General features: G+C 38.4%; 1 protein-coding gene across 5 annotated transcripts; it reads left to right on the top strand.

The window, feature by feature from the left end:
- Positions 1-2,750: 2,750 nt before the first annotated feature.
- On the top strand, positions 2,751-10,761 carry LOC116265866 (uncharacterized). Of its 5 annotated transcripts, none has more exons than XM_031646825.2 (9): positions 2,751-3,424; positions 3,519-4,385; positions 5,957-6,121; positions 7,126-7,208; positions 7,342-8,929; positions 9,016-9,200; positions 9,446-9,629; positions 9,716-10,319; positions 10,400-10,761. In XM_031646825.2, exons 3-9 carry the CDS (start codon positions 5,962-5,964, stop codon positions 10,440-10,442), a joined length of 2,847 nt encoding a protein of 948 aa, XP_031502685.1. In that variant the 5' UTR covers positions 2,751-3,424; positions 3,519-4,385; positions 5,957-5,961; the 3' UTR covers positions 10,443-10,761. The 5 variants fall into 5 exon arrangements, with proteins under 5 accessions (XP_031502685.1, XP_031502684.1, XP_031502683.1 ...); XM_031646824.2 differs by having other exon boundaries at positions 5,946-6,121; XM_031646823.2 differs by having other exon boundaries at positions 2,752-3,002; positions 5,909-6,121.

Raw genomic sequence — 10,761 nt, 5'->3', positions numbered from 1 at the left:
TGTCGTCGCATAATTGGAAAAGAGCTTCGAGATGCAATTCTAAACTAAAGACCGATAAGGTTTACTCTGAACAACTCAAGGACTGTGGGTCCGACTTCGCGAAGGAAATTTGAGTAGAGATTTCAAGATATGGATATGCTATCTGACTCAAATGCTTTACAAAAAATTCATATTAAAAAAAAAAATCAAACATCCGTTTAAGAAACTAGATCAATTTCATATTAAGTAACATTTGAATGGATTTGGATTCAGATTCAGTCTTAAGTAACTGCCCAATCAGATTTAGCTTGAGAATCAAATTCAGATTTAGTTTCAATTAAATATTTTATATTGAGGCTCTCTGAAAGTCGGTTCTTAACATATCATAATGTGGTTCTAATTTAAATTAATGTTTGTCTAAACGTTGAATTTGGATTAACATTATAGATTTAAAAATCAGATTTAGATATGGCATTAATTATTCTTGATTCATACTTGAACCAAAATATGTGAACGTCTCCTTCATAAATACATTGGATAAGGCAAATAATCCAATCCCCTATTTCAACGGCTAAATAATGGACAAATTTGTAAGTCCGACCTCCACTATTGCCTGCATAATGATGACAGTGTAATTTAGTAATGTTGTAAAAATTGGATTTCATCTTTAATTGGAATCTCTTGAAACATATGTAACATCAACTTAGCTTATGTGACACCGACGCGTATCAAAGTAAAAAAAAAAAAAAAAAGATAAAATTTTATTTATTTTTTATTAAGGGCGCTTTTTGTCTAGCGGTTATGCATTGGCTTGAATCGCCACATTTTCCCATTTTTAAAATTTAAACATCATTTTAAAAGATGTAAATTGACTTAAAAAATAAAAAAAAATGGAAAAAAAATACAAACTTATATTCAATATCTATTTTTATATATGGATAGCCTCATAGTCTTTTATGATTTGCATATCGACACCATTTAAAAGCTTAAAATTTGATATCTGAGTGCTCCTCAACCAAAAATTTCTAACTCCACAACTGCTTTATATCGGTAGGAGAGAGTGACGACCCGACGTTGACTCAATTTATTTTATCGGAGTAATTAAGTATATATGGTTGGACCACAGGCAAGACCAAGTAAAAAGGAGATAGAGGAGACAAGATTAGGGTATGACAATGAAGAAGAAGATTGAAGATGAGGTCCCCCCACCCACAATTAAAAACCTGATCTATACACCCCACAATTAAGAACCTCTCATTTTTCATAAAGGTGTGTTGGTGTTTAGTGAGTGAGACATTTGGATTTGTTATAACAGGTGAAAAAGTGAGTGAGTGAGTGTACAACCAGGACCAGTTATGAGAATAAATGAGAGTGGAAGCCTTTGGCTTTTCTTTGAATCCTTTGTGCATACTTGGTGATGAGGAGACCCCACAAGTTAGAAAGGACAGGGCATAAACATGCCTTGCTGAGGCTAGGTGGGATAGTGGAAAATGAATCATAAACAACACCTTTTGGTTCACATGGTTTGGGTTTTAGGTGGCACCATAAAATAATAATAATGAGGTTTTGTGAAAATTTAGTTTTGTGAAAACTGGGCTTTTTTTTAATAGTTTTTAAAGCATGCTTTGTTTAGTTGGTTCTCACTTACTCAAACTTTTGATTTTTGTTTGGATAATAAAAACAAGTTCCTGTGTGAGTACGAAGAGTATTTTATTTTATCACTGAACTTTCTACCCCAATCCTTCATCTCTTATGGTACATGACCTACTTTCAGTGCCTCGGAGTGCCGGTGCTTTAACTTGCATGTTAGCCGCTCTTCTTTTACAACACAAATAGTTGATGCTTCAGGGATTCAAAACGAAAATGTGCCGCTTACTAACCTTTGTCTCAACCATTACACCAAGTCCTTTGGGGAGATAAATACATTGACATCCTTTGAGGAGATAAATACATTGACATGCAGAGGATAAAAAAAAAAAAAACTTGAGGAGGATGATTTTCAAACCGTTTTCAAAAATGAGTCTTGTGAAATCTGGGTTTGTGATAAACCCAATCACCTAAGCCTAAGCACATATAAAATTTAAAAGCTAATCATAAAAAATCTTTTATTATTCTTTGTTGATGCTTTGAAATAATATAAAACCTAGTTTTTAGCCTAAAGTCAACAGTTTTTTTAGAAAGCTAATCAAAATGCATAGCTGGTAAAATGGTGCTCAATATACATTCAGTTTAAATTACTAAAAACTGAAAGGAAAATTCTCATTTTTGTCTATAAATTTTAATGTGAAATGTTGACTTGAAATTTTTTTAAGGAGAAGAACTTTTTCATAAAAAATATTAAACCTGGTACTAAGGGTCCTGTGGAACAAAAAAAATTGCAGCTCCATCGGGTTAGCATAATCTTACATTAAGGTTTTACTTTCACAATTTTTATGAAGAAGTAAAGTCCTTATTAAAACAATGGCAAGAAATTTGGTTGGAATCTTTTTTTGGAAAGTTCTAAGCAAAAGGCAAGCTCGGAAACAGAAACTTTCCTACAATAAATAAGAAAACTTGAAAGGCAGAGGCAGAGCATAAATTTGTGCACAAATGGGTTTTACTAAGAGCTGTTTATGGATAGCCAGTAATTGCAAAAAAACAACAGAGAGAAATGAGTCGACAAAATGAAAATCCATTTGAGTGAGGAGTAATCACAAATAACATCCTTCGTGCAGCAGAGCTGGACGATTGCTTTTATATTTATGGAAGGGAGTTAGGTGGCAGCAGTAGAAGATGAATCCTTTTCATCTTTCGCCGTGCCGTGTCCACTTTTCTGCGGGCGCCACAAGTTGGCCCAAGAAAATCTTGAAGAAGAATTCGAGGTAGTAGAGAGAGAATCTGTACGTAGGTGTGTGTGTGTGCGTGCTCGTGTCTTCACAGACAGCGGCAGAAGCAATGTGGCTGGAGCCCCGGGGGAGAGAGGAGGGAACCCAAGAATTTGTGCAGGGCAGTTGTTGAGAAAGAGAGTGCAGTGTGGGCTGCGGGTACGTGGTTCAAAGGCTTCGTCTTTTTCTGAGTGTCTCTCCGTCTTCTCGTTCGCTTTCTTTGAAAAAAAAAACGAGTTGATGCGGGGAGGAAGAAATTCCGGGAGTGGACTATACGGCATTATATTCCAGATACAGGCAGAGATACAGAGACTGCGGGAAATTGTCCGCTAGAGAGAGAGAGAGAGATGCTCCAACTTTTGCTTCATGCAAACGCAACGTTGGGGACCCGGCTCTCCGCTTTTCCATCACCTTTCTTCACCCACCCGATTCCATACTTCTCATGAGGGGGGGAGGGAGTGAGAGAGAAACAGAGACATTTGCAGCCTTTCCCTAATTCTCTTCTGCTTTCCAGCACCACCTTCAGAAAGACGGTGATTTTTAACACGACAACTAACTTTTCTCCCGCCATTGGGATCACTGTACTGGGGCAAGGCTTATATTTGAATGTGTTTTTAAGTTTCACACCTCTCATCATCCTGGTGTCGTCTGACCCTGTCTTTTCCGATTTTGCAGGAAAATCTCTTCCTGATGATCTTCTCAGAGTGACGAGAAACTGGATTTGTTAGCTTTCATGGTCGGTGGGAAAAGGAAGGCATCTTGGGGGTGGTTTGGGTTGTCCAACTTTTAGATCAATGGGGCTCTGAAGGGCCTTCTGATAGTGGGGAGGGGCCACATTGCGTTCTCCGAAAGAGGAGTTTTCTTCGTATCTTCATTATCTCGTCCTTACTCCCGAAATTATATAAAAGTAATGTGGAAGTTTCGGCTACTTTTTCAAGCCTCTATGTGAGAGAGAGGGAGAGAGAGAGAGAGAGAGTTGAATTGGTGGGATAAAGGTTGCTGAATCAAGCTGCTTTTCGTTGGTCACTGTATAAGCTTTATTGGATTTGGGTTGCCGAAAGGCGCCAAGAGACAGAGAGAGAGAGAGAGGTGTTTCGTTGAGGTACCAATCTTGTTTGGCGGCATTCAACGGCGAAGCGAGATCGGAGGGACTCAAATTCAGTGGTTCTGCTAGGAACTAGGCGGATGATGAAAGCGTGCATTCGATGACAGTTAGCAATTTTAGGAGTCTGCTGTGAATATATTTGAGTGAAGCTGCCGGCGGGGTTTGAGTCCTTTCTTTGCCACCAACAATAGCCCAAACCGTTGAAGGTTTCCTGAGATGGAGGTAGAGTTAAAAGGATAAGAAAGAAGTTGAAGGGGGTTTCCTTAGATGGATGTCTTCTGCTCAAGTAATCCTCAGATATTCTGAAATTTTCTTGATGTTGAAGGAGCACTCTAAGAACATGAAAAGTCTTGACGGAGGTATGCAGCAGATTCAAGCATGTTTTCTATTGGCGGAGCTAACTTAAGGTGGCAGACGATCCGTTGATCCATCCAAGGGTGAGTGTGGTGCTATCTATCTTGCGGTTATGAACGTCAACTGTTTACCCCGTTGAGGATCCTGGCTTTTTTCTCTATTTATGGTTTATTTTGAAGCATCTTGTGTGAAGTTTATGCTGAGAATTTCTTTGACACAATTTATTGCGTTTGATGCATGCAGCCTTTTGGGTTTGAAAAATATTTATATTATTGGAGCTTCTATAGGCCGCGTGCTACCCTTGGACCTAGTCTTAACTGTAACAGTTTCTTAGTTAATTGCATTATTTTGTATTCTTTATGTATGTGATTCTGATTTTCTGTTTACCGTGAAGAATTCCTATCTTACAAACATCTGAATCACTTTCTGCCTATATGGTTTCTTCTTTAAAGGGTATGCTTTTGGAAGCCTTGATGATGCTATTTATTTTCCTATTGGAGCTATCAAGAAACTTTAGTTTCTTAGGAGAAAAAAATGATGTGACCGTTTGTCGGAAGTCTGTAGTTTCTTTGTTTCCTTACTTCTTTTCAAGGTTACTTAACCTCAGTAAATCTATCTCTCCCTCGTGATTGGTTGGTGGAAGCACCAGCAAGAACGTTTCTCTTATGTTTCTCTGAGTGCTGGATGTGGAATCCTGTCAGAGGATCTTCCAATATCAGATATTTCCTCTGCGGCTGATCAATCAGTTCCATGCAGTTCTAATAGACGATTGTCATTGCTACATTAATGTGCATTCTCTTGAACTAAGCCACTAAAATCATGTGACTGGAGGTTTCTTTAATTTTTTTTGTCTCTCTCTTTGCTTTACATAGCTGCAAACTTAGGGATTAATTCAACTTCCTTATACAAGTTATTGGTTAACAAAGTAAGACAATTAACTAATAGAGGTGTTTAGGAAGAACCTATATCTACTGCCATCCACACAAAAGAACATCATATCTTGCATGTATTGGCCGAGTCTTGAACTATGTTAGACAGACACTTTGCTTGGCATGTGCATCTCATGTAGGCACCGCACAGGTCTTGAACACAGAAAGGTACGCTGGGGCATGGTCAAGTCAAACTTACGTTGAGCATGGTCAATACTTCATCAGCAAAGAATATTTATTGTTTAATTTTCATGCTTAATAGTGACGGTTTAGAGCTAGTCTAGAATTTGCACTTGAGATGGTACTTGTGATTCTTTTGCTTTAGGATTAAGAAGAGGCATAATGGACCTGTTTGTTACATATTTATCATTATTTGTGTATCATGTTCATGTCTTTGGGCTTCTACTGTTAGTAGGTCTTATTAATTCTTATACATCAGTTTGCTATCTTTGTGTGCATAGTGGTGACCCATATTTTAATTATTGAGAAATGACATACCATACCAAGAGCACTAGCAATGCATCTTGGCTCCAATTCTGCACCCATGCACGGTGGACACTGTTATCTACGTCGAGACATTTTCAATTCCCTTAACGTTAATACTGATGTGCATTTAACTAGATTCTTAAGTATGGATTTTGTGAAATGCACTAATTCATCTCTCCAATCTCAATCAGGCTTTAAACTGATTGTCCAACCTTGGTGTGCTTGAAGGAATTTAACAGTTAAAATGAAGCAGAAAATGATGGACAAGCACCATGTTCGGTGTGAGAAACACCAACCTGGTTGCGTGTGGGGTCTGCTTAGAATCTTTGACTTCCACCAGGGTCATTCTGTACAGAAATTGCTATCCGACAGAAGACTAAGAGATGGTGCAAATGCCATTGTTGGTAAGATAAATTTCGTCTGTTATGAATCCAAGGTCAATGGTCATAAATATCTTCATTATTCCAGAATTTCTATTGCAATTTGTTAGAAATTTAAAATAGTGGCATTTCTTCTCGGCCTTTTGACGATTTTGGAATAGTCATAACACTTGTTATTGTTGAAGCAATCGGTTTTCTTTATTGCAGTAGTTTTGGGCACAGATTTCTTTCTCTGCACTCAGAGCAACAAATCTTGTCCATTTCTGGAGATTCCAGCAGTTCAATGCATAATTCTGTGACATGGAAAACATGATGTTATCCGTTGAAAATTTTGCCTAGTATTGGATTATAACTTTTGAGTATCCTATTAAGTATTTGCTGGAAGCTTACTTATCAGCAGTGAAAGAAGCATTTATCTTTTTCATATATGAGTAAATTAAGGTCTCAACAATAAATAAGAGGAAAACTAGGATTTATAATCACATAAAAGCTTGTCTTCAAAATTTCATGTTTCTGGAATAAACTTTTGGTTGGTGAAATTATCAACTGGAGAAATACTTTTCATGACATCAATAATTTTCTCAAGGTTTTCAGTATGTGTTTTATGCTTATCAAACATATGTTGCAAGATGTTTGATTGTTTCATTCATGAGCTCTTTAGTGCTTCACTTATGCCGTCTTATGCACCTTGTCCTGGCCTGCTTTCTTTAGTGGATGGAATAGAACATCTTTTGCTCCTTTCCACCATAGGTTATGTCCTTGAACAATGTTTGCATGCTTGGCAGATCGTTCACAATGATGCAACATCTGAAATATTTTAAATGAGAAACATCAAACAAGAATGTGGACTTGCATTTTACAGTTTAGTTAGAACTTGTCTGTGGATAATGATGTCCATTGCTATTTTGTGTATTTTCCTAGTTTCTGTCAGATTTTTTGGTAATGTTATAGATGAAAGGGTAGACGGTTGGTGTAAGCTTGGAGCAGCTTCTGCTTGCATTTTAATGAGCGGGCTTGCCTATGTCTAGGTACTCAATATTCAAGGAGACTAAACTTCAGCAGCAGTTACAAAAAGCAAAAGGGACGCTATTCTTCAGTTGACAATGTAATGGTAAGACCATCTACGCATGCAGCCACACACACACTCAGATAGTCAGATATCCAGATTGTAGAGTCTTCCATTACATTGTCCAAAGTAATCGTTTGCCCCAAGTAAAACTAATTTGTGATCTTCTTGTTGCCAGGAATGGAAAGAATTAGATGAAACATGGATGTCTAAAGCAAATACTGATCAAACATATCAAGCACATGTGAAACCACATATGTACGATGAAATATCTGAGGACAACAGTGAAGGTCACTTCTCCCCAGCTGTGTTGGAGAGGAAAAACCATTCTAAAAAGCATCAAAAGCAGAAATTCAAGATACCTAGAATAGTGCACAATCTTCAGTTAGGTGATAGGGGCACTTCCAGACAGAAAAAACATGTTTTTATTCACAACTCTAAGTCCATGGAGAGATTTATTGGCACTCTTGACCAAGCTACACCTTTGCAGTGTTTCTCTGACATAGATGTTTGTCAGCTATCAAAGTTGGAACAGGAAAAAACTGATTATGCCTACCATGGTATCAACGATAAGCTGGATGAGGCAACAGAAGCTCTTGTGAACCAGAAACTTTACATGGCTCAGTGCCTCTCAAAAGATGGCAGAGGCCAACATTCAAAAGAAGTTATGGATGCATTGGAGATACTGAATTTGAACAAGGAATTGTTTATCAAACTTCTTCATGATCCTAATTCACTTTTAGCCAAACATATCCAAGGATTAAAAAATGCTGAAATGGAGAAAATGTCAAAAATGGAGTCAAACAAGCCTTTGGATGCTTCAGAATTGTTAGAAGACACTGTAGATCAAATATTCAGCAATCATAATGAAAAGAAGTTCTATGGAACGGGGCATAAATCGTGGGGCAGAAACCAATCACTAACAAAAGGCCATGGCTCTCAGAATTCTACTCAAATTATTGTTCTGAAGCCTGGACTCCCTAATATAAATGTCAGCTTGAGTCCAAGCACTTCTCCACAATCTCATTTTGACATGAGACAGCAGGTTGGAAAGAAACTGACGGCTCCTTTTTCTCTTAAGGAGTTCAAACGGAAGTTGAAACATGCAATATTGGATGCAAAAGCAGAGCAGCATCATGTATCCATGGATGGTACTCCTCATAGGTTCTTTCATGGATATCAGGGTTTTAAAGAGGTTAACAGTGGTTCAGCCAAGAGATACCTAGGATGTGAATCTTCGGACCTTCGTAAAAGAACTACTAGATGGGTACAAAGTGAAAGACGGAGAGAGAAAAGTCATAAATCTTTGATATCGAAGGGCATCATTGTTGATGAGTTATCTTCACCTCATGATTTCAACTGTCTTGAAAACAAGAACATACCATATCCTTGCTCATTTTCAGAGCCTAGAGACTCAGCTAGTACAGGAGAATTTCAGAAGCTTCTATCTGAGATCATCAATGTCACAGATGCTGATGAGCCTTTCTCAAGCAGACCACCTACTACTACTCTAGGGAGATTACTTTCCTTGCCTGAGTGCAGCGTATTATACCCTACTTTCAGTCCTCAAAGAGGCACCTCTGATGAGGTCCAAGCTTCTTCTTGCCATAAGCACCTGGGTCCTGAATGTGAGTCAGAATGCAGAATTCCAGCAAAGGAAGACCTGGAAGAGCCTGTGCAGATTGAGGCAGGTGGACCCTCTAGAGGGCTTGAGAATGGCAATCTAGAAAAAGGGACCTGCAGTGAAAGAATCGAGAGTCCAATAGGTGTGTTTTTTTTTTTTTTTTGGAGCTTGAACATGCATTTTCAATTACAAGAAATCAATTCCTTGTTTCTCTTGGTGCTTCTGCAGGCAATAAAAGCAGAAAGGAACCAGCAGATGCCGAGCAAGAAATAAGTGAAACCAAGCTTTCTCATCCTGCTGAACCTGATCATATGGAGGAGCAGTCAGGAGGTCCCCATGTGTTACACATCTCTTATTCATCACAACAAACGGAAGAGATAGTCAACTTGGAATGCTTGACACTAGTAGACGAGGTTCTTATTTCTGACAAGCATGCTCTCTGTTATTTGCAAGTTGGATAGCCATAGTATTTTGAGTTTGAGAACATTATCCTTGGATTGTTTCCAGACTTAACATGGATTGCACAATTAGTAATTGTACAAAACTCACTTTTGTGGCCTTTTAAAGTACCCTATTTACATATGCAAAGGCCTTTTCTTAGACCAATCTTTCCTTATTTTGCGATTATGGACATCTTACATCATCCTTATCATTCTAGGTCTCTTCAGAAGATATAGCCGTTTCCTCCCCATGCATTCCCTCAGATTACGAAGCTTCCAATCCATCTGTATTATCAGAGAATGTCTGTGAGAAGCATCAGCAGCCAAGTCCAGTTTCAGTTTTAGAGGCAGATTTTACTGAAGACTTTTCAAGTCCTGAGATCTGTGTCCCCGTCCCACAAGGTTTTTTTTTTTTGTAATATGCAATGTGGCTTTCTTTTCCTTCTTCTCAACTAATATAGGCATTGAATTGTCCGCATTGCATGCAGATGTTCCTATAAAGCCTCGGAAAATCCATTTTGAAGAGGTAGAGTATTCTCAAAGTAGGGAGGGACTCTCTGATAAGGATGGAATGCTTGCAACAGCTTCACTCTCAAGAATGGCTACGGGAAATTGTTTACAGCTCAAAGGAGTGGATTATGAGTACGTGAGAATGTTATTAGAAGCTTCAATTCTGACAGCTGATATGGAACTTGATCCATGTTGGGATTCCATAAACCAGCCCCTACACCCATCCATATTTCTCCTGGTGGATCCACCTTCTGAAGTTTCAGTGGATCAGTTGCTTCTCTTTGATTGTGTTAATGAGGTTCTTCTGGAGATATTAGAGCGATCCTTTGGATTCTGTGAACGGCTCAACATTCGACCTTTCCCAATAGGTGAACGCCTCCTTGAAGAGGTATGGGCAGGGATAAACAGCCACCTTGCCATCCACTCCAACGAATCACCGACATTGGATCATATTGTTGGGAGAGATCTTGCAAAGAGCAACAAATGGATGGACCTTAGATTGGATACAGGGAGCATAGGAGAAGAGATTGAAGTGTGGTTGCTGGAAGATTTAATAGAAGAGGCTGTAACTGAACTTGGAAGGTAACTTCAGTAGTCTGACTTGGAAGTTAAGATCAGTATTCTAAAACGTTTGACATTCATTTCTTTCTGATTTCCTTTAGGGGTCATAACATTTTGGATTGTCCATACGTCAGTCATGGATGACGTCAGAGAGGCTTGATTAGGTGGTCTTTGTTTTGATAGTTTGTCTATATCAGAAATAAGTTGTGTGTTCATAATTGGTTCATTTGGTTTATTTCTTTGAACAGTCCCTCATAAAAAGCCTGTTTTGTGGTATTTTTCTTTCTTTCGGTGAAAGGGCAGGCTTGTTTGTATGTAGTGTGATTAACAGAATAACATATTGATGTTACCAACAGAAAGTTTCCTTTTCTCTTCAAGATTTTCCTTGTGTGAACAAACAGTATTCAACATTTATGTACTGAGAGAGGGAGAGGGAGAGAGCACTTCATGAATATCAATCTCT

This window comes from Nymphaea colorata, chromosome 12 (assembly GCF_008831285.2).
Source record: "Nymphaea colorata isolate Beijing-Zhang1983 chromosome 12, ASM883128v2, whole genome shotgun sequence".
Lineage (NCBI taxonomy): Eukaryota > Viridiplantae > Streptophyta > Magnoliopsida > Nymphaeales > Nymphaeaceae > Nymphaea > Nymphaea colorata.
The sequence above is the reverse complement of the archived record's forward strand: the minus strand, read 5'-3'. Positions and strand labels throughout refer to the sequence as shown.

Excerpts from the sequence above, each read along its gene's own strand:
- LOC116265866 (XM_031646825.2), top strand. The coding sequence starts at position 5,962 with ATGAAGCAGAAAATGATGGACAAGCACCATGTTCGGTGTGAGAAACAC. Across the intron at positions 9,630-9,715 it reads CTGTGTCCCCGTCCCACAAG|ATGTTCCTATAAAGCCTCGG; the intron begins GTTTTTTTTTTT and ends CATTGCATGCAG. Across the intron at positions 10,320-10,399 it reads GCTGTAACTGAACTTGGAAG|GGGTCATAACATTTTGGATT; the intron begins GTAACTTCAGTA and ends GATTTCCTTTAG.